Raw genomic sequence first — 24013 nt, forward strand, 5'->3', positions numbered from 1 at the left:
CCAAACAGGTACTTTGAATCTTACAGATGCTATGCGTCGTATAATGACTTCAATATCTCAAATCACAAATATCAGTGAAAGGAATAAACATTTGCAAAAGCAAAAAAAAATTCATCGTGATCTAAGCAAGTATACTAACAGTGATGGTATGTGTTTTCTTCTTCAATTCTGATATTTTATTCAGAATGTTTGCCCAATTCACTAATAATTTTTATATTTTAGGAGTTCATGACTTTGGACCACCAACTGAAGAGTGTATGTACTGTGGAGCAATTCTTTGGGAAGAAGAAAGAAACAACAAAGGAAAATCATCTGTTCCAACGTTCTCTATATGTTGTGGAGAAGGAAAAGTTCAACTTCCACTATTTGAGACTGCCCCTGAGTTTCTTAATAAACTCTTAGACTTGAAAGGAGGAATAAGATCTACTAAATTTAGAAGATAAATACGGACATACAACTCCATGTTTCAATTTACTTCTACAGGAGGGAAGACAGATAAGACTATCAATGATGGAGGAGGTCCTTGCGTTTTCAGAATAAGTGGGCAAAATCATCATAAAATTGGGTCTCTTCTTCCATTCGAAAATAAGCCTCCTCAATTTGCCCAATTATATGTATACGATACTCAAAATGAATTAAAGAATATGATGCAAATATTCAATGAATATAATGAACTTCCTGATCCTACAATTGTTGATGGATTGATCAAAATGTTTGATCAACACAATAAAGTTGTACAGTCTTTTAGGATGGCTAGAGACAAATTTAAAGAAGTTGAAATGATTGATGTCCGCCTAAGACTTATTAATTCTCGGCAGAGTGATGGAAAACAATACAATTTGCCAACTGGCAATGAAGTTCCATCTTTAATTGAAGGGGATGGATTTAATGTTAATGATTTTAGGGACATAATTGTTGAAACTAGAGGAGGTTTGGACAGAATAAATGAATTGCATCCTAAATTTATGGCTTTGCAATATCCTTTAATGTTTCCCCGTGGTGAAGATGGCTATAAACCTGGGATTCCTTATAGAAAACTTCCTAATAGTGAGGAAAATGAAAGAGTTTTTAATATAGATGATCATAAAAGAGATACGGTTAGTATGAGACAATATTGGGATTTTAGACTACAAAGAAGGACACTAGAAAGTCGATTACTCCGGATAGGTGGACGTTTACGTCAAACAGTCATTGTTGATGGTTATACATGTATAGAAGATCAAAGAATGCATTGGTATCAGACACACCAAGAAGAAATTAGGGCTGATTTATACAGCAATGTGATGGATGGAGTGGTCGCTGCAGGTATATAAGTAATATTATTTAATTTTTAAATTTAATTTCCATTAGCTTATGATTTGTTTTAATCTATCAATAACCCGTTTTAAAATAAACACAGGTGATACTTTAGCAGCATCAATTGGTAAATGTTTGATCCTTCCATCAACATTTATAGGAGGCCCTAGATACATGATACAGACCTACCAAGATGTTATTGCCATATGTAGATGGGCAGGACCACCTAATCTTTTTATTAATGTGACTTGCAATCCAAATTGGAATGAAATTCTTAGTTATCTACAAAAAGACCCTGGACTATTGCCTAATGATGTTCCTGATGTTGTGTGTCGAGTATTCAAAATGAAGTTGGAGTGCATCATGAAAAGATTGCATTATGGAAATCATTTTGGCAGAGTCATTGCAGGTTATAATCACATACCTTTTTTTTTTATATAGAATAGATCATGTCCAGTAAGACTATAAATTGACGTAGAGCAAAAACCTGCAAAATGTGAAACAATAGTTAATAATTTATTCATAAATGTGGAATTCATGTTTGGTATTAACTGTAAAATGTAAATTTATGTGTTTAAAGATCCTATATTTAAACAGGGGAGAACACTTACATATTTTCTTCTATATATGGTCCAACAGATCTGCACTCAAAATTTTCTCTATTTAGAAGCAGTTGAGATATGTGTTTTTGATGGAAAATAGTGCATTGTGGCTAAGATAATATATAGTCAAAGTTGAAGAAGAAAACCAGGGGTCGTGATGTTAGAAACCAGAGACATAATGAAGAGGAGATGGGAGGAAAAAATGAGGTGTTTTGTGGAATTTTTGAAAAAGAGAAAGCAGTTTTCTCTCCCGCCCCCAATATTAACAGAAAACTACCCAATTTTGTGTTGAGTCCAGGTGTCATTTACTTTGTTAATGTACATTAGTACCCTTTTAAATTCAGTTTGTTAAGATTGATGCTTACGGTTTGTCTCATTTTCAAAGTGATCCATCTATGTCACTTCTTAATAGAAAGATATATTTCTTACTTATTGATAAGATCATATACCTTTATAATTATTTAAAGACTGGTACTAAATAAATTTTTCTTTTTTGTGTGTAGTATTGTACGTTATTGAATTTCAAAAACGAGGACTGCCACATGCTCACATTTTATTGTTTTTACATCCGGAAGATAAAGCTAAAAGTGCTTCGGATATAGACAAAATGATATCAGTTGAATTGCCAGACAAAGCCAGTGAACCTCTACTATATGATATTATAGTCCAAACAATGATTCATGGTCCGTGTGGTGAGAAGAAAAAGGGTTCTCCATGTATGGACACTAAGAAGAACAAATGTACAATGAAATTTCCAAAGGATTTTTGCAGTGAAATGACATTTGATGAGAAAGGTTTTGCAGTTTATCGAAGGCGAGATAATAAAAGAACTGCAATGGTGGGCCGTCAAAATCCGGTTGAAATTGACAATCGATGGGTTGTACCTTACAACCCTGAACTTACCAAAGAATTTCAGTGTCACATCAATGTTGAACATTGTAACCGTTCACAGATGATTAAATACTTATTCAAGTACATTTCAAAAGGGCAAGATCGAGCTACAGGTATTGTTGAAGAAAATAATGTCTATGACAAAGATAACCAGAAGTGGGTCGTACATCAAGTTGATGAGATTAAGCACTATCTAGACTTCAAATATGTATCTGCATCAAGAAGCAAGTTGGAGGATTTATGAATTTTACATCTAGTACAGAGATCCTTCTGTTGAAAGAATGAGTTCCATCTTGAAAATCAGCAGAATATTGTTTTTCGTGCAAATGGGGATCTAGTTGAAATTGTTGCAAGTGAAAAAAGAAAAAAAAACTATGGTCACTGAGTGGATGCATTTTAATGAAAAAGACCCGAGTGGAAGACATCTTACATATGTTGACTTCCCTTTACAATTTGTGTGGGACAGAAATGCAAAGGTCTCAATACATTACAATTTCCAAACAAAGAATTATATTTTAAATTACATATAAAATTTATATTTATTCATAACATACATGTTTATTAATTTTTTCAGGAATGGAAAAGAAGAAGCCAAGGATTGAAGATTGGAAGAATATTCTATGCTCAGCCAACACAAGGCGAAAGATACTATATGCGTATGCTTCTAAACATTGTAAATGGACCTAGAAATTTTGAAGAAATCAGAACTGTTAATGGTACTCTCTATGATGATTACAAAGTCGACTTGTCGCGGCGCTTTGGTCTTTTACAAGATGACAATGAATGGCATCTTGCCATTAAAAAGAAGCTGAATGGTTTTCCAAATCGTCATTACGCCGATTATTTGTAACACTCTTAGTGTTTTGTGAGTTATCCAATGCTATTGATATGTGGAACTACCATTGGGAGTTACTATCTGATGATATCTTAAGGGCTAATCCAAATTTATCTGAATCGGAACTGGAAAGGAAAACACTTCTTGAAGTTGAAATTCTAATGAACGAGAATGGGTGGAGTCTAAAATATTATAAGTTTGATATCCCAGAAGCAGATGAAGCTGAGAACAGAATGATACAAGAGGAAATAAATTATAATTGCAATTTACTTTCCTCACAGTACTTACAGCTTCATGGTGGATTGAATGTCGAACAAAAAGCTGTTTTTTATGCTGTCATTAGCGCTGTTGAAAGTAATGTTGGAAGTCTCTTCTTTGTATATGGAAGTGGAGGGACAAGAAAAACTTATCTATGGATTACAATAATTGCAAAGCTGCGCTCTGAAAGAAAAATAGTTCTACCTGTAGCATCATCAGGCATAACATCTCTTTTATTACCAGGTGGTCGAACTGCCCACTCGAGGTTCAAAATTCCCATTCGATCAGATGAATCTGCAACTTGCAATGTCACACTAAAGATGCACTTGGCAAAACTCATTCAGAAAACAGATTTGGTCATATGGGACAAAGCACCAATGAGTAAGAAAAATGACTTTAAGTCTGTTGACAAGACATTTAGAGACATAATGTCTGTGATTGATAAAAGCTTGAAAGATAAACCATTTGGCGGGAAAACAGTTGTTTTGGGAGGTGACTTCTGGCAGACGCTTCCAGTTATAGAAAAAGGCTCAAGAGAAGTTATTGTGTCAGCTTCGATAAACATATCCTACTTATGGCGTCACTTCAAGGTTTTTCATCTTTCCATAAACATGCGTTTGAGTAGAATAGATTCTACATCACCAAGTACCCAATCCGATGTAGAATTTAACAATTGGATATTAGCTATTGGTGAAGGAAAACTGCCCAGTCAATCATTATGCGAAGGGGAAGAACCGTCATGGATTGAAATACCTGAAGATCTAATTATTCGTTCCGAAGGAGATAGGATAGAAGAGATTGTAAATACTGTTTATACAGAACTTTCAAGGAACTACAAAGATGTAGAATACTTGAGAAGTCGATGCATTCTGACACCTACGAATGCTTCTGCAGATGAGTTAAACAAATACGTTCTCTCATTAATCCAGGTGAAATACATGAATACTTGAGTGCATACACATTAAGTGCGACATCTGATAAAATCGCAGATCAAGACATTTTGTATCCTACAGAGTTTCTTAACACTCTTCAAATATCAGGGATTGCAAATCATCAAATTCAACTAAAAGAGGGAGCTCCTATCATGCTTATTAGAAACATAAACCAGAGTAAGGGACTTTGCAATGGTACTCGGATGAAAGTGACAAAAATAATAGATTATGTCCTAAAAGCATAAATCATTACTGGAGTACGAAGTGGAGATGAACACACCATTCCTCGGATTGTGATGAAGTCAGAAAATAAAAATTGGCCTTTTGTCTTACGCCAAATGCAATAAAGCTTTGTTATTGTATGACAATAAACAAAAGCCAAGGCCAAACTCTAAGCAGCGTTGGAGTATATCTCAAAATTTCAATATTCTCGCATGGGCAGTTATATGTTGCAATGTCACGTGTAACTTCACGCTCTGGCTTGAAGATTTTATTAAACAACAGAGAAGACAAATTGCATTAGCATACCAAATATATTGTCTTCCAAGAAGTCTTCAACAATCTTCCTTGACATTCTCTACTCCTCACTATCATTGTAAGTTTTTTCTTATTTACCTTTCTCTATTATATTGTTGATTGATTAATGAATCGCTACTTTTTCTTTTGTCTTCATCTACTTTTGGCGTTATTTCCGTAATACTGCTTCTTATTTGTTGCATACTATTTTTTGGAAACTCCTTTCACCAGTTGTACCTGTTCACATTTTCTCCGTTGATTCCTCTCCTCTCAACTTCTCGACAATAGCTATGGTTTCTGACACTCCAGATTTTCAATTGATGTGGATAGGTAGGTTTCCCTGATTCCCTTAATCAAACCACCAATAGTCTATAGTTATAATAGTGTCCTTTTTATTATTCCTGTCTCATTTTCAATATTCTGCTTCATTTAAATTTTTGTATCGAGTCATTTCGAATGCTCCTATGACACATTTCTTTAACATACTTTTACAACTCTGTTGGTGAACTAATATTATTTCATCTTTATCGAACAGTATTCTTTCTTCTAATATATATATTCACTTCCAAGTAAAAATTAGGCCACCTCATTTGATGCAATCAGGTGTTTGTTTTGACTTTATTTCCTATCTCTCTACAGTAAAACAAGAAGGTGGAAGCTTTACATCAACTACAATAACTACCACAGCTGAAACTCAAGTAGCAACTCCAAAAGAAGAAACCACTACTTACAATGCAGGAGACGGAGAAGGAATTGCTGCTGTTGTTAGTTGCGGTGGTGGAGAAAGTAGGAGAAGATATAGCGGAGTAAGACAAAGGCCCTGGGGAAAATGGGTAGTAGAAATAACAACAGCTACAGAGTTCTGATATAACTAGAGACTATATTCTGTATTCCCAGTTCCAGCAACCGATTTAAAATATCATATGAGATGAGATGAGAAAGCGTCATGATTATACCTCTTTTCATATGAGTACTGAACCATATATACATTTAACCGTAGGAACATCATATGGCGGAGAATGTTGCCGTGGTAGATGGTGGTGCTTTCTGAGTAGCGCTTTCTGTGTTGCTATATGTTCTTCTGTTTTGGTTTTGTTGCCTTCGTAGCTATCTGTTTCTTGGTTTGATATGTATTTTCTGTTTGGGGTTCTCTTAAATGGGAGTGGGGTGTTCTGGAGTCTGGTCTTTAGACTATTAGCTTCTAGCTAATTGATGTAACTGTTTGCATCATATCAATAGATTAGAAAAAATTGGATATTATCAATTTATTAAGTTTTATTGGTCGAAAAGATATATAACATTTCTGTTTTTATTTTCTCCTGATTATGTTGGCAATGGCTAAACTCCATATCCTACTTACAGCCACTACCCAAAAGTCCAAAACATACAAGAAGCTTACCGCATTCAACTTACCACATTCAGGAACACCCCTACCTCTTCCGAGGCCTTGATTGGCTCCTGCACCAGCCCATCCCCGTGCTGATGGTGAAGCGACCTTTGGTGCGTGTACTATCCTATTAGACTCAGGAGTTTGATCTCTCCATAACACTATATGCTCCTTGCCTTTGACTGGGACATTGTTCCTACTGGCAACAGGGGAACCAGATAAGGCCCGCATTTGCTCAGAATCAGAAATCCTTTTCCATGATGATCCCATATCTTTCGCATGTACGCCAAAGACGAGTTAATTCACCTACAAGAATTAGAAGTTCGATTCCATGATGATTGGATATCATCAATCTCTCTACCTCTGCCCCACTTTCCTATTTCAAATGAGGAGCTATATGATGTTGTAGGTCTCATATTGTTTGTTGCTCCATTTCCTCTGCCATATACACTTGCCGCAGGAGAACCATGTAGAGATTGAATCCTCCTACGCAAGTCGGGAGTTCTGTTCCATTGTGATTCCCAAGTCTTTCCTCTACCTCTCCCCCACTTACCAAATTTCGATACATTATTCGCTGCTCCAATTCCTCTATGAGACCTGTTGTGAGTAGAGTGAATTGCTTCTATATTTCCTCTTCCCCTGCCTCTCCAAGCATGACCTGCTTCCTTCACGAACATTGCATCTGGTGATGCAACGTTTCCACCATTAATCACTTTCCTGTATCTTTCTTGATTTTGCAAACTGCTGATAATAGCTGAAGAAGTCCCGAAAAGCCTATACTACCTTGGTGTCAGGCTGACGGTGGAATGGTTAAAAAACTCAAATATTCAGAGGAAACTCACTGAAGACAATCATGTTGTAGAGAAACTGAGAGGTAACACTCGCTACCATTTATGTGTTTTCTCTGACAACATTCTTGCTACTTCAGTAGTTGTCAACTCAACTGCGTTAAATTCCAATCATCCGGATAGGATTGTGTTCCACCTGGTGGCAGATGAAGTCAACTATGCTCCAATGATTGACAATCCCACATGACTTGATGCATAAGCAGGGCATATACCTTCACATAAGCACTTCCAAAGTTTATGGAAAAGTGATTAAGTTATCCATTTTGCTTTTTTATGGTAGTCCCTTTTTAATGTCCACCTTTTTTTTTTTTTTTTTTTTTTCAGTTCTCACTTTTGATTTTCATTAAAATTATTCTAATATATTGTATGACTTTTCAGTCTTTAATCACCACAGAACCAATCTCATTTACAAAATCTTCTCTATTCACATACTCTACTCTAAAGAAAATTTCATTTTTTTGGGATTTAATAATATGTAATTTATTTTAATCAATTTCTTTAAGTTGGTTCACTTTAAATTCATTCTTAAAGATATATGTCTGCATAAATATTAAGCATCAATATGACTTTCACAGGTACAAATACTATAGAAATATAAAGTTTATCTCAACTCACATACCTTTCTATGAATACATACCTTTGTGTAGGCTATTTCCTGCTTTTTCACATCAGTGTTAAGAAACAACCTTATCTTGCTTCATTGGTGGTTCAAATTCTCATGTTGAGTAGTTATTACCCTACATAACATAGATAGTTACAAATATGATAAAAATGACACATCAAACAATGGAATTTAGAAACACTTTTCGTCACCAAATGAAAAAGTTCTAGATGGAGAGTTCAAGATTGCAGATTAGGAAGCATTGCAGGATCAGAAAAATAAAAATGGATTCTTCATAGAATTTTGATTTGACTTGCCAAAAACATAACAAGAACAGGACCGACTTTAAGCTTAAAAGAAGACCACTGTGCTTACGGACAAAAATCTTGACAAAAGAAGACCAAGAAGTACCAAAAGAAACAGTCAGAATACCCAGAATCCACTAAAGATTTGTTCCAAATCGTGTGTTAACACACAACAAATCAGGGTACCTATCCCCTAGCTTTTGAACCCGTTATCCCTCACAGGCTAATGTAAGAGAAGTCGTTCAGTAGTAACAAGAATTGAGAATAACATTATCAGAAACTGAGATATATAAGGAAGCTATCATGGAGCACCACATTGTGTGTGTTTTGGTATTGAGGAGGTTGAACTGTAATAAACTTATGGCATAAAAACTGAGAGATGCTTTGCACAGTTATTTTTTCTCTTATTTTTTTTATCCATAAAAAGTATCGAATTGATATATGTCTAAAAACAGTGCATCAACACCTAAGGAATTAGTAACTAGGACTAGACCCAGACACATACACTCTTATACGGAAGAACGACCCCCCACCCACAAACCAGAAAGCAGCAAAGGACAGCCCAAGAAAATATAAGGGAACAACAAGCAAAAAGATAGATAGCTTCCAACATTTTCCTATTTTTTAGGAATTATAAGAGTCAGACTTAGATTAGATACGTACTAATAATAATTAAAAAAAAAAACACTGTTACATTGGAGCTGCAGCAGCACCGACTGTGAAACCAACTACAATTATCACCGTCCACTGCACAACAATAGCACTAAACTAAGTATGCACAGGAACCTCACATTTGGTGATCCATGTGGGGATTTACATAAAAAAAACAAAAAACTACTTCACTTCCTTGGAGATTGACTGCATGAATGCTTTGCCACCTGATCCACAATTAAATTGGCCTCCCTCCATGTTGCAGTTAAGCTGCAGTTCTTTAGTCCTTCTGTGCATCTATGCCATCTTTGCCTTCGTTCACCTTGGCACATTTGAACCACCAAATTCATGAATTGATGTGGTAAAATCCAATCCCACACATAACTTCTTCCAATTTGTATGCAGAGTATACTCCACACTTTCTGATATAGCTAGACATTCAACTATGAAGTTATCCCCATGACCTACATGTCTACACATAATAGCTCGGAACTCACAGTTCTTATTTCGGAAACAAGCTGAAACAAGCACCATAACCCGGAGGCCAGGGTTACCCAATAATGAATTTCAGACTATACCAAGAAGCTACTACTGCAAACAAAAATCCACCCATCGAGAAAACCCGGGCATCATTCTCTCGGCGGGGGCCATCCGTCCTATAGTGAAATTTCTTAGGAGCTGCTAAAAATCATCAAAAACAGCTGAAAAATTCTTCTAATAAGCCCAAACCCCAGCTGCCGCCACCGCAACTAGAACCTAATCCAATATCCAGAGAGAGATTAGTACAAAATGAAATATGAATTATTCTTTTCGTTCTATGAAGATCAGGATGACAACTTTTAATAGTTAGAGTCTGAAGAGCAGTCAGATGATGCAATCTGTCTGGCAGGATTGTCAAACTCTTACAGGACGAAATCTTCATATAAGAAAGTTTTTTGAGACTCCCTATCTAGTCAAGTATAGACTCAAGGCAGCAGCCATTTCCATAGTAGCGGAATCTGACTAAATGGGGAGAAGGAAGGAAATGGAGGTTGTTGACACATAGAGGACGAAGCTCTTCAGTTTGTTTGCAAAAGAAACACATTCTTCGCGATGCACGCACCCGTACCATCCTTGCAGAGGCGTGTCCTATACTGTGCATGGTGAAGCCAACACTCAAAAACTCCATGAGCATATTCACATAAATCACCCCTCCTGCACGCTCCCTTCTGGAACTCTGGGAAGGAACACAACTATAGTGAAACTTTCTTGGGTCTCTTCTTCTAGCATTTTCACCCGGGTGAACAAAAGGACACTCCGTCCGGTCATGAGAATATGCCCTTGAACAAGGTCGAACCTTGAAGGAGAACATGCAAAATTCATCTGTTGCTTAAATGTTGTTCTTACTGTTCAAGAAAAACTTTATGACTAAAGCATGTGATGCCTCTGCCTTGAATTTATTTATCATTCTTTACAGAAGAATTATGCCTATTAGTTTTCAAAGGTCACACAAAAGTATGGTGTAGAGTTTTATCTGAAGTCATCTGATTTTGATCAGAGTTATCCAATTGGAAGTCAGTCTAGAGCAAACTTTGAGGACCGTGTATGGAAAGATTACATGAATATGCTTGGTCGCTACTGTCATGTTGAACTCCAAAGGCATCAATGGAACAAGCAGTATCCTACAACTCACTGCAACAAGTTACACAACCTCGGATTAGCATGACACTATTATGAGGTGCGTTCTTCATTCACAAGTAATATAGATTATACTCTTTTCCCTTACAAAGATGAACCACCTTTTGTACATCGACCCATGTCCTAATTACAACTCAAATCTATCATTAAAAAGAGACCTAACATAAATACAATTCCAAATTCAAGACTTACTTAAACAAACAAACTACTATTACCAAAAAAAATACCTTACTAAGTTGGATTCTTAACATAAGAGACCTAACATAAATACAATTCCAAATTCAATAGAAGTTTACCAGTAATAGAGTTTCTTAAACAAACAAACTACTATTAGGACGATATATAACACATCAAGAAAACCTGAAAATGCTCTATTGGACACGGCCACTCTGGGGCATAGCTTCTCCTGGTGTAATCGGCAAATAGGGAAGAAGCGGATTTTGGCAAAGCTAGACAGAGCTCTCGTTAGCAACAGCTGGATGCTAGCGAATCCCAACTGGAGATGCAAGATATTGCAACGCAAGTTTTCTGACCACTCTCCAGTAATGGGATGGTGCATTAAAGACACTAGGCCTGAAAATGTTCCGTTCCGGTTTAGAAAGATCTGGCTCGAGCACAATCAGTTCATGCATATGGTAAAGCAAAGCTGGAGCGAGCCAATGTGTGATGGCCCTATCCGTCTCGTCATGCGCAAGCTCAAACGTCTCAAAAGTACTCTAAAGGCATGGCACAAAAATACTTACTGGGGCACTAGAGATCAAATTGCTCAGGCAAACAAAACCCTCAAAGACATCCAAAAACAGCAAGAGCAGGAGTCCTTTGAGAGTCAGCGGCACCTAGAAGAAATGGAAACGGAGAAAATATGCTAGTAGCCATTTGGAAGATGCGAAATTCTCAGAGATACAGCGACTCCAGCTTCAGTGCCGGACATATAAGGAACCAGGTAAGGAAGGGCATTCAAGTTACTGGGCGTCTGACCAAGAGTCACATGTACAACACTGCCGTCGATCTGGATATTCTACACTCTTGGGACATCGAATGCAAGCCAAAGCCGTTCAATGCAATCCAACAAGTAAGCTGGTATCCACCTGAACAAGGAGAGATTAAAATCAACTGTGATGGATGTTCACTTGGGAATCCGGGACGAGGAGGAGCAGGTTTAACATTCAGAGATTACCAATCCAACTTACTTGGAATTCTGGCACAAGGACTCGGGGTGGTCACCAATTATGAGGCAGAAAGCATCGCGATTGTACTAGCAGCAGAGAGAGCAATCGCTCATGGCTGGAGGGTAATATGGATTGAAACAGACTCCCAATCGGTTGCTCAGTCTTTTGCAAATGGTCACATTGCATGGAAACTGAAAACTAGATGGGAAAGAGCCACTCAGAACTTGCTCTCCTACATGATAACATACAGTTAGAGAGAAGCCAACTTCAGTGCTGATTCCGCAGCAAAGCATGGGGCGACTTTGGATATGGATGCATCGGAATGGAGTGCATCACGGCCATCTTTTGTACCCAAAATTGAGAGCCCTGATCAGGTGTACTTTCGATTTAGCTAGAGTACGCTCAGTCCTTTTGTTAGGTAGTGGGAACCCCTCATGTAACATGTTAACGATTCTTCACCATGTAACCTTATATTTATATTAATATATTCACATTTTGCCTGCAAAAAAAATAGAGTTTCTTAAACAAACAAACTACTATTAGGACGATATATAACACATCAAGAAAACCTGAAAATTTTCCATCGACCTTTTCTCTTTTCCAAGATCAATTTTAAAGGTATTTGATTAGTTTTTAAAAATTAAATTATTTTCATATTTTATGTTCTTTACTCTTACTTTTATGAAATTGGTTACAGGTTAAGATTATGACAACTGAATATCATTCATTGAAAATGATCAACAAATAAGATACTCCATGGAAAATTCAAGTTAGAGTTACCAGAAAGTGGAATGACCTATTCTTCAATGATCTTGCACTTAAAAGCAACGACGTTTTACTAATGGGCGAACATGTTTTATTTAAATATTTATTTAACACATATATATTATTATAAATTGTTCACCATATATTATTATAAATTGTTCACTTATATATTATTCATTGTACAGGGTCATGAAATTCAAGCTACATATTCATTAAAATTAACAAAGAAGTTTGAAAAATTCATTCGAGATGGCAATATCCTAATCGTCGAAAACTTCAAAGTGAAAGAGCCGTCAGAAAAATTCCGTACTGCAGCACATGAGTTCAATCTTGAATTAGATGATAAAACAATACTGAAATTAGCAAGCAATCAAGACGTTGAAATTCCAAAAGACCTTTTCTTCTTCACATCCTTCACAAATATTCATTCAAAAAAAAATAACATTGTTCTGATAGGTAATACATTAATTGGAAATTTTCATGCTTACTAACGTATGGTGTACATGTATACTCAATAATCTTTTACATGCAACAGATGTGATAGGTGTGCTTATAAAAGTCAAGGAAATTGAAACGTCAGTTATCAGATATGGCAGTGAAAGACAAAGACGAGACATTATACTTGCCGATACAAGATATGTAAGAAACATGTTACAAATTTTATATATTTAAATAAGTCAATAATAGTATTTTATCCTACTTTTTAACTGCAGCAAATCTACCATGAGAATAACTTTATGGGGGGACCAAATTCCAACTGATTTCATTAGATCACCCCATAAAAATTATGTCTTAATTGTTACATCAACTTCATTCCAAAATTTTAGAGGTACATATCTCTTACTTACCCAGATTCAAATAATTATATAAATATTGTAAATAAATAAAAATATTACTGTATGATTACAGTTGATTATCTCCAGTCAATATTTGTTACAAAGGTGTATATAAATAAGAATATTCCTGAAGCTGCATCTTATTTGAAAAGGTAACATAAAACTACTTTTCAGTCAATTATTAATTTATGTATGTTCTGCCATTTCAACATATATTTTTATTTAAAAAAAAAATATATGCAGAGCACAGCAGATCAAAACAGATGCACTCGATAACGATCAAGACACTAGCAAGCAGCAAGTAAGCAACACAGCAGAAGAATACCGAAGTTTAGCTAACATATTATTTCAAGAAAATGAGGTAACAACTAATGTTTATTAATCTGATTTGCTATCAAATTTCAAAATATACATCTTTATTATCTAAGTTTGTCTTAAATTTATTGTTCTATAATAGGGTAAATCATATATGTGCAAATCAAAGGTTTCGAAAGTTTTCAATAATGAAAGAATGCCATGTTACTATAAAGGTTGCCCAAGTTGAAAAAATAAGCTTGAAAAAATCAATTCAAGATATTGGTGCAAAAAGTGCAAAAACCATTCAGAATCTAAGCTCAGATATCAATAAGGACAATATTTACAAATATATCATATAAGGGATATGCAATCTTACATGTTTTTCTTTAATATGGAATGTACAGGTACAAGTTAAACTTTGAAATCTTCGATGGCTTAAATTGTGCAAGCACAGTAGCATTTGGGAAGACTGCAGAAGTAATGACCAAGCATACTGAAAAAGAAATTGCTGCCATCGAAGATAAGGTACAATGGCAAATGAGTAATCTACTATTTTTACAATTATATATTGTTAACTTTCAAATTTGCAACAGGACAATGGAAACGAATTGGTCAATCAGATTTTACAGAGTATAGTTGGAAAAGAATATTGCTTTCACATTAAAGAATCTGCAAATAATAAAGAACTATAGCGAAAAAAAAACGCATGCAATATTTTTATGCGTCTCGCCATGAACACCAATGAAGAAGTAAGTATACTTAAAGTTAAAGTGATATTTCAATTTTATAAATTTACATACTACTACTTCCAAACAAATTTTCAGGAATTGCAGCATACTATACAATCAACAAAAAAGGAATCACAAATAGAAGAGTTTATAGAAAATGTACAATTAAAAATACATATATATGTAATTCTATACATTTAAAATTCAATTCATAATATCAAATTCTAATAATTTTGTTTCTTAATACCAGGAAGCAAGTACAGAGAAATGTGTTACAACTATATCAACACCAATTGATCTAACAGAAAAGGTATATTTCTTACTTCACAATAATAAATACATTAAAAACCATTTTTGTAATACTAAGGTGCTGCTACTATTCATCTATACAGGAAGATGCAACCAAAATAAAAAAGAATCGCAGCAACACCAATCTTTCAAATGAATCTCCAAAAGCCAAAAAAGCTTGCAAAAGTTTGCATTTCAAGGTAACTTTTCAATTTCGCATCTTTAAAAAAAAACCATTATTGGTGATGTACATTGTTTATAGATGATACTAGATACTAATGTTAATTCCTTTTTCAATACAGGACAATGGCTTTGAAGCATGATGCATTGGTTACGAAATTGCTGTGGAAATTACCAAGTTCTTAATAAATGGAAAAACTCTACTGTTGTTTTTAATATTAAAATTCCAAAGTCCACTTTCATTGTTTTCAATAGTTGGTTGGTTAACATTTTATCTATATATTTTGTTTTTTGTTTGCTTATTTATGTCTCTTTAGTCTCATGTATGTTTAGTTACTAATATTGGTATTCATTTTAGTATTGCTTTTAGGTGTTTGACTTCGTAGCTTAGTAACTTGATTGCTTGATAGTCTGCTAAAGTGGATAAGGAAGTTATAGGCTGTAAAGTGGTCCCCTTTAATGATATAAAGAAGCTCACTTAAGATGTGCTTAGTTTATCAGTATCTTTTTAGCACTTCAATACATTCTATTGTAGTCTGTAGACTTGGCATTTTCTATGAAAATTGAACCTTACACCTCGAACTACCCGTTATCCCTCACAAAGCCAAACTGCCCTAGATACGAGTAAGACTTAGGGGTCGAAAGACCCTTTGCCTGGGAGTTATTTAAAAGAAATGGTGAGGGTGAAGTTTAAAAAGAAACATTTACGTTGCAACAACTGTTTTCTCTTGATTTTAGTCTTGATCTCTAACAACTACAAAGGCTTGATCCCCACTCCGTCGAAAGGTTTATAGGACCTGAAACCAGTCTCTCTGCTGAAGCGTGCCCTGGAAGTAATGGTTGACAAAACATTGTCAAGAGGATACCTGAAACACTGCTCCAGAGCATCCAACATCATTACTGCTGTCCCAAGAGGTTTCCCCTATCTAATCTTCCGCCATGTCTTATCCAAACTCAACAACTTAGTGCGACACCCTAACCTTGCACAAACGAAAGGTAAAAACTGTACAAGACCTCCCTTATTCACAAAGTGATCATAGCAACTCCAAACAAAATCCTCAACCTCCGACTTCAACCCAGACTTTCAATTGACCCCAAAAGCTCTGTACAAGGGACTAGCAGTCGCAGAATGGTTATAATTCTTCATCTTTACACTACCAGGCCCATCAGGAAAAGCCAACCCAAACAGCAGACCAAGTGAGGCATGACTAGACTCTAGCGTGAAGCACCCCATAAGTAGTCTTTATGGAGTCTTCACGCCAGCTCCTAATTCATAACCTCGCCACCCTCTATTACCTTGCGAGTGGCCTCCTCGAATTGGCTGCAAGCTTTGGGATGCTCCCATGCCATGCCCCTTCAAAAAGAAGTTTTTTAGTTTGGCCAAATGCCATCCCGACTTTAGTTTAGATTAAACCATTTATTTGAACTTCCTAAGAAACTGAGGAAAATGTAGTACAAAACATTATATATAAAGCAAGACAATTGTCACATGCATGGAAGATTCAGTTGATACGCTCTGTATTGACTACTTTCCATGTGTATTGGTCCAGAACTTTCATCTTACCTAGCATCGTGTTGGGCAAAATTACAAAGATTTGTAATAAGTTCTTATGGAGTGGGCAAGAGATGAAAAATAAAATGTATCATGCAAGCAAGAAGTCTACATCTCTTACGAAGAAGGAAAGAGGTCTGAACATTTTAGATTTGAAGATTTGGAACAAAGCTAACTATTGTGGCCCAGTGTTCAAGATTGTTTCCAAAAATGACAGCTTATGGTCAAAATAGATTTTGGTGCAACTCATAAAAACAAGCTTTTTTAGACTATGAAGACACAAAATGACTCCTCATGGGCATGGCGAAATATTTTAAACACTTGAGAAACTACACAGAACCTCATTGTTTACAGTATTGCTTCGGAACAGAACACTTCCTTATGGCACGAGCCATGGTGTGCACATAGAATACTGTATATATGATGCGATGACCCAGTAGCAAGAAATAATATTCATTTACCATTAGATGCAAAGGTCAGCGGCCTTATATCTAATGGAAAATGGATCAACATACTACAAAGTCTGACTCAAGGAACTCTCAAGGATTATATTTTGAATACCTCTATCAATAACTACATTGATGACGATTCAGTTTACTATGCACCTGAAGCAAGTGATAATTTCAGCTCTAAGTCAGTATATGAACCTTTAAGAATTCCAAAGGATAAGGTCATATGGTTCAACTTGGTTTGGGGTAAACAGGTAATCCCCAAACACTCCTTCAATATTTGGCAACTATTTTCAGGCAACCTTCCCACTCAAGATAGTCTTATTCAAAGGAATCAAATGCTTATTTAGGAAGTTTTTCAAGAAAAATAGTGGGTGCTTTTTGACACCACTTCCTACTGATACAACTTGATCAAGATAGTATGCCATAGGAAGCAAAATACACCATTCCATAGACATGATGATTCAGACTTCTTTCATCCTGTTTAACCTATCATTCATATCAATCCAACTCATTCCACTAGTACCCACAACAAGTCCCGTAAGTCATATAGCCCCCGGTATAAAGAAATGCTAGGGAAAATCTCCATAACAATAACCAAGCTTCCTAAGAAACAGAGGACAATGTAGTATAAAACATTATATATAAAAAGTTTTAAACAGATGAAGACTGATATTAATGCAGCACACAAAAAAATATATTTTAATATAGTGCAAACAGGTGTCACTGTTGGATAGACCAACCCAATGACATTGATCAGCCAATTATCAATACATTAGGTTCATTCTAGCTTTCTATGTCATCAGTTCAAAACGGTATAATAGAAGGTATGCAAGACACATGAATAAATAGAACAAAATCAACGTTATTCGCTCTAGGGTGGTCAGATTTAACTTTTACCGATCGAAAAAAATAAATAAATAAAAGTATATAGAACAAGATCACAGTTAATTTATTTTAACATGTTTGAGATATCAACTCACTAGGAAAGGAATCATCTTCAAGGAAATCTTGGAAAAGAAATTTCCCTAAGAGCCCTTATCCGAAGGTATATATGTACGACATTACTGTTATCACATCCAACAATGAAAATTCAATACTTTTGTAGATGGGTTTCAAATTTGACAACATATAAAATCATGCAAGTGACGGTGGAACCTGTAGCAATCTTGACACTGGAGAAAATTGTTGCCCAAAGGAAAGTTGTTGCAATCTGTAGGTTGATGTAGACAAAATAGAATAGAAATTGTTTGCCGTAATCGTTCATTATGAAAATTGTCAATCCTATGCAAAACATATTCAGTTACAGAAAAACTCCTAAACATATAGTAAACATGTCTGTTCTGTTGGAGTTATCCCTCACATGAGGAGAGAAAACAGAGCTGGAGAGAAACGGGCAAATTCGGCGTTGGAAATGTCGAGGAGCCAGGCTCGGATGAAAGCGACTTCGCTCGAGTTCCAAGAGAATAGGGCTTAACCAGCTCATAGGGGCGACCGCCTTCACTTCCGGTGTCTTAGCCGACTTCGCTCACATATGGCGCCAGCCTTCAGTCTAATTTTCGTGGGCTTTGCTACAAGATTCGCGAATTTGGTTTTGGAGATAAAACCAAAAATCAAGGTTTTGGAAAACCTAACCGACAAGTCGAAGGATTGGAATCCGGACTAAAACAAAAGAGAGAACCTTTCTGGAGAGACAACCCCGTAAAGAGATAAGAGTGATCTAGTAAGGTGAGACCGTAAGGAGAGATTGTAATCTTCCTTCCTACTTTATTAAGAACCGCTCTTGTGGAAGTAGGCATCATTGGCGAACCACGGTAAATCTTTGTGTTGTGGTTTGCTTCTACTGCTTTACATTATTATCTGTTGTTAATAGTTGTTTAGCGAGTTGGGCATGTTAGTATAGGTTGTAGTTGATATTTAGATTTTGTCCGGAGTTGAATTGTGTTCATACAAGTTATCTGTGTAGTGGGGAACCGATTGGTATTGGTGTAATCCCCAACAAGTGGTATCAGAGCCTTGGTTAGAATAGCCTAGGGTGTTATCCGAATCTTGGTCAGAAGGTGTTTGACGAAATTCCTGAGAGAAGATTTGAGGTTAAATAACTTGTAGAGATGGACCATTCCGTGAACACTCGTATGATGAGTCTGAATAGGAAGAACTACACCATCTGGAAAGCCAAGATGGAAGACTTGCTATACTGCAAGGACTTGGCACTTCCCATTGAGAATGAGGGAGTAAAACCAGAAAAGACTGATGAGGCTGAGTGGAAAAAGCTTGACAGAAAAGCGATTGGATACATTCGACAGTGGATTGACGAGTGTGTCTTTCACCATGTGGCCCAAGAGACTACTGACTTCGCCTATGGAAGAAACTCAAGACCTTTATGAGAGGAAGTCGGGTGGAAACAAAGTGCTAGTCGTTAAGAAGTTTGCGACAACGGTACCAAGAAGGTTCTTCAATGTCCGAGCATCTTAATGAAGTACGAATATCATCAATCGATGCATTTGATGAAGATCAATTTGGGAGACGAAGTTGAGGCTTTGTTTCTATTAGGCTCTACCCGAAAAGTTGGGAGACATTAGCGGTTTCTACATGGAGCAGCCAAGGATGGAATTGTTACCATGGAGATGGCTACCACGCCTTTGTTGAATGAGGAGACCGAAGGAGTGCAAGAAGCAGCTCTTCTCACTCGAGAGATCCTTTTCACAGAGAAACGGGGAGAGGTCGGGCGTAAAACCATCTCGCTCTAGAGGTGATGACGTAAGTAAATCTAGGGGTGAAGCTAGAACTCCTAAGGCGAGAGGCAATGTTACTATTGTGCCACAAAAGGCCAGCAGGATATATGAGTGAGTAACATCGAAGAGGGATGAGAAGAATAAGCGTGTACATGAAGACATGGTGCGGAGGAACGGAAACACAGGTAGAGATACTACCGCACTAGTCGGCGACCTAGTGGGAATTGTGTCGATTGTGGTGTGGCCGTCCTTAGTACCTCATGTCGATACGAGTGGGTGATAAAATGGGGAGCATCCTATCACGCCACATCGCGACGGGGGATTCTTCACTACCTACGGCTGTGGTGAATATGGTGAAGTGAAGATGGATAACAATGGCGTGCCCTCAAGATTATAGGCATTGGAGATGTTCATGTAGAAACCAATGTCGGCTACACCTTGACACTCAAGGATGTAAGACATGTCCCCGACATACGGTTAAGCCCCCGATTTCGGCCGGGAAATTAGATGATGATGGCTTTGTAAACTCGTTTGGTAACGGGTATGGAAACCGAAAGCGAGGTTCCATAGCAGCTAGAGGAAAGAAAACTTGCTCTCTTTACAAAACACGGCTAGTTTGTGTAAAGCCAGAAGTTTAACGCGCGAAGAAGAAGTTTCATCCGAATCGGTGGCACAAAGAGACCGCGGTCACATGGGCATAAAAGGGATGGAAGTTCTTGCTAAGCAAAAGGCCATGCCGACATTAAAGGTACACATTTAAATACATGTACTCACTGTTTGGTAGGAAAGCAACACAGGTGTCTTTCCAAAGATTCCCGTCTCACGAAAGGACAACGTCCTTGAGCTAGTGCACACGACTTATGTGGTCCTATGAGAGTGAAGTCCCACCGGGAGCCGACTTCTTGACATTCATTGATGATCGTCCAAGAAAGATATGGGCCTATAGTCCGAAGACCAAGGATGAAGTACTTGGCGTGTTTGAGAAATTCCACAAAGATGGTGGAAAGAGAGATGGGAAGTTGTTGAAATGTATTCGCCGGATAATGGGGGTGAGTACATTGGGCCATTTGAAGAGTATTGCCAGAGTCATGGGATTCGTCATGAGCAGACCGTTCCCAAGACACCGCAACAGAATGGAATAGCAGAGAGAATGAACCGTACCATTGTAGAGAGGATGAGATGCATGCTATCTCACTCTAAGCTACCTAGAAGCTACTGGGTAGAAGCAATGCGTACAGCCGTGCATGTGATCAACATGTCGCCGGCAAAGCCTCTGAATAGTGATTATCCAGAGAGAGTATGGTCAGGCAGAGATGTTGATTATGGATACTTGAGGGTATTTGGGTGCAGGGCATTTGTGCATATTCCGAAGGATGAGAGATCCAAGCTTGATGACAAAGTCAAGCAGTGCATTTTTCTAGGTTATGGAGATGAAAAGTTTGGTTACAAACTCTATGATCCGATTAACAAGAAGGTAATCCGAAGTCGAGATGTTGTGTTCTTAGAAGACCAAACCATAGCAGACTTTGAGGGAGGTGAGAAGTTTCGAGGCTTTCACCAATGATCTTGTTGATTCGAGAACCGAAGTTCCTACCGTGGAGCGTCTTAAGGCATTGAGAATGCAGAGAGAACCATGAGTTTGAAGCTCATGATGAGAATCCTATTGCTCATGATGGGATAGAACCTATTGGTATAGAAGATGCAGATGAGATGCATGAACCACCACCGAGCAAAGCAGAAGTGCAACCTCCCGAGGCACCGCCAGATGGGGCAAGGAGGTCCGACAGAGGGAGAATAGCTTCAACCGGTATCCACCACATAATGACGTGCTACTATCGGATGGTGGAGAACCTATGTACTATCAAGAGGCACTTGAAGGTACGACAAAGAAAAGTGGTTGAAGGCCATGCATGATGAGATGGATTCTTTGCATAAGAATCACACTTATGAAGTTAGTTGAGAAACCCGGGGAGAAAAGTTCTCAAGAATAAGTGGATATACAAAGTCAAGCATGAGGGGAACAATCCTCACCCAAGGCACAAAGCTCACTTTGTTGTGAAGGGATTCGGTCAAAGGAAAGGGATTGACTTTGATGAGATTTTTCTCCCGTAGTGAAGATGACTTCTATCGGGTGGTATTGGGTATGGCGCAAAGTATGAACCTAGAGGTTGAGCGACTAGATGTTAAGACGGCTTTTCTTCATGGAGACCTTGAAGAAGATGTCTACATGGACCGCCGAGGGTTTGAGGTCAAAGGCAAGGAGCACCTAGTATGCAAGCCGATAAAGAGCTTGTATGGGTTAAGAAGCAAGCACCGAGGCGATTGGTACATAAAGTTTGACTCCTTTATGGCGAAGCAAGGATACAAGAAGTCCGCTTAGATCATTGGCGTTTGTTCAGAGATTTCCGGATGGGGATTTCATAGTGCTATTCTTTGTATGTGGATGATATGTTGATAGTTGGCCCAAACATCAACAAGATATCCAAGTCTGAAGAAAGACTTGAGTAAGTCCTTTGAGATGAAGGATTTAGGTCAAGCAAAGCAGATACTTGGGATCGCGGATCACCGTGATAGAAAGAGTGGAAAGTTGTGGCTTTTCAAGAAAGCTACATTGAGAAGGTGTTGAAGAGATTCAACATGGATCGCCGGCGGTCGGTTGTCCGCTGGTGGCCAGTTCCGCATGACCAAAGAGATGTGTCCCTAAGGGTGAGCATGAGAAGAGTCGGATGGAAAAGATTCCTTATGCATCCGCAGATGGGCGGTTTAATGTATGCCATGGTGTGTACTAGACCGGATATTGCTTTTCGCCGTTGGGGTTGTAAGCGATTTACATCAAATCCGGGTAAAGAGCATTGGGAAGGTGTTAAGTGGATATTGAGATATCTCAAAGGCACTTCCAAATCGTGTTTGTGTTTTGGTGGAAGTAAGCCCTTACTTGAAGGCTAATCGACGCGGACATGGCGGTGATGTTGACTTCGATGAAGTCCACCTCCGGTTATCCGGTTACTTTTGCGGGGAGCGGTTTCTTGGCAATCTAAGTTGCAAAAGTGTGTTGCCCTCTCCACTACAGAAGCCGAGTACATTGCAGCCACTGAGTGTTGCAAAGAGTTGCTATGGATGAAGAGGTTCTTCGACGAACTAGGGCTAAAGCAGAAACAGTTTGTAGTTCTATGTGACAATCAGAGCGCCATCCACTTGAGCAAGAATCCGAGTTTTCATTCTAGATCCAAGCACATACACGTGCGTTATCATTGGATTAGAGAAGTACTCGAAGACAAGCATTTATGTATCGAGAAGATCCATACCGACAAGAACGGGTCGGATATGATGACCAAAGTCTTACCGAAAGGTAAGTTTGATGTTTGTTGTGCTATTGCCGGAATGGCAGCACACTCCTCCTGTTGATTTGGAAATTGCATGGAGGAAGCCCCTCACTGTTCTGGAGGGGGAGATTGTTGGAGTTATCCCTCACATGAGGAGAGAAAACAGAGCTGGAGAGAAACGGGCAAATTCGGCGTTGGAAATGTCAGAGAGCGCCCGCGCTCGGATGGGAGCGACTTCGCCGAGTTCGAAGAAGAATAGGGCGACCGCTTCATAGGGCGACTTAAGCTTCGGCTTCCGGTGTCTTAAGCGACTCGCTCACATAGAAGCGCCAGCGCTCGAAGTCTAATTTTCGTGGGCTTTGCTACAAGATTCCCGAATTTGGTTTTGGAGATAAAACCAAAATCAAGGTTTTGGAAAACCTAACCGGACAAGTCGGAAGGATTGGAATCCGGACTAAAACAAAAGAGAGAACCTTTCTGGAGAGACAACCCCTCAGAAAGAGATAAAGAGTGATCTAGTAAGGTGAGAGATCGAAGGAGAGATTGTAATCTTCCTTCCTACTTTATTAAGAACTGGCTCTTGTGGAAGTAGGCATCATTGGCCGAACCACGGTAAATCTTTGTGTTGTGGTTTGCTTCTACTGCTTTACATTATTATCTGTTGTTAATAGTTGTTTAGCGAGTTGGGCATGTTAGTATAGGTTGTAGTTGATATCTAGATTTTGTCCGAAGTTGAATTGTGTTCATACAAGTTATCTGTGTAGTGGGGGAACCGATTGGTATTGGTGTAATCCCCAACATGTTCATATCAACTTACCAGTGATGGAACCAAATACAACAAAACACAGGATGTAGGTAAAGGATTGGACAAAGAAATATGTATATGATATAC

General features: G+C 37.8%; 2 protein-coding genes and 1 long non-coding RNA gene across 3 annotated transcripts; 2 read left to right on the top strand and 1 right to left on the bottom strand.

The window, feature by feature from the left end:
* The first annotated feature begins 461 nt into the window (after nucleotides 1–461).
* LOC147522905 (uncharacterized) lies at nucleotides 462–3033 on the top strand. Its single transcript, XM_086568911.1, has 3 exons — nucleotides 462–1305; nucleotides 1400–1705; nucleotides 2402–3033. The coding sequence occupies exons 1-3, from the start codon at nucleotides 462–464 to the stop codon at nucleotides 3031–3033; spliced, it is 1782 nt and encodes a 593-aa protein (XP_086425037.1).
* Nucleotides 3034–3677: 644 nt separating this feature from the next.
* Nucleotides 3678–4832, top strand: LOC147522906 (ATP-dependent DNA helicase pfh1-like). Its single transcript, XM_086568919.1, has one exon. The coding sequence runs from the start codon at nucleotides 3678–3680 to the stop codon at nucleotides 4830–4832; it is 1155 nt and encodes a 384-aa protein (XP_086425045.1).
* A 12787-nt stretch (nucleotides 4833–17619) lies between these two features.
* LOC147522907 (uncharacterized) lies at nucleotides 17620–24012 on the bottom strand. The gene is made up of 3 exons (XR_015195723.1): nucleotides 23939–24012; nucleotides 18222–18347; nucleotides 17620–18130 (listed from the first exon to the last, which is right to left on the bottom strand). It is a non-coding gene; the product is annotated as an uncharacterized LOC147522907 (long non-coding RNA).
* Between the last annotated feature and the right edge of the window lies 1 nt (nucleotide 24013).

The sequence above is a fragment of the Coptis chinensis genome, chromosome 1, assembly GCF_015680905.1.
Source record: "Coptis chinensis isolate HL-2020 chromosome 1, ASM1568090v1, whole genome shotgun sequence".
Taxonomy (NCBI): domain Eukaryota; kingdom Viridiplantae; phylum Streptophyta; class Magnoliopsida; order Ranunculales; family Ranunculaceae; genus Coptis; species Coptis chinensis.

What these genes read in the sequence shown, in the direction of transcription:
- LOC147522905 (XM_086568911.1), top strand. Translation starts at nt 462, where the DNA reads ATGTTTCAATTTACTTCTACAGGAGGGAAGACAGATAAGACTATCAAT. An exon ending in GGATGGAGTGGTCGCTGCAG is followed by an intron (nt 1,306 to 1,399) that starts GTATATAAGTAA and finishes AAATAAACACAG; the next exon opens with GTGATACTTTAGCAGCATCA. An exon ending in TTTTGGCAGAGTCATTGCAG is followed by an intron (nt 1,706 to 2,401) that starts GTTATAATCACA and finishes TTTTGTGTGTAG; the next exon opens with TATTGTACGTTATTGAATTT.
- LOC147522906 (XM_086568919.1), top strand. Translation starts at nt 3,678, where the DNA reads ATGTGGAACTACCATTGGGAGTTACTATCTGATGATATCTTAAGGGCT.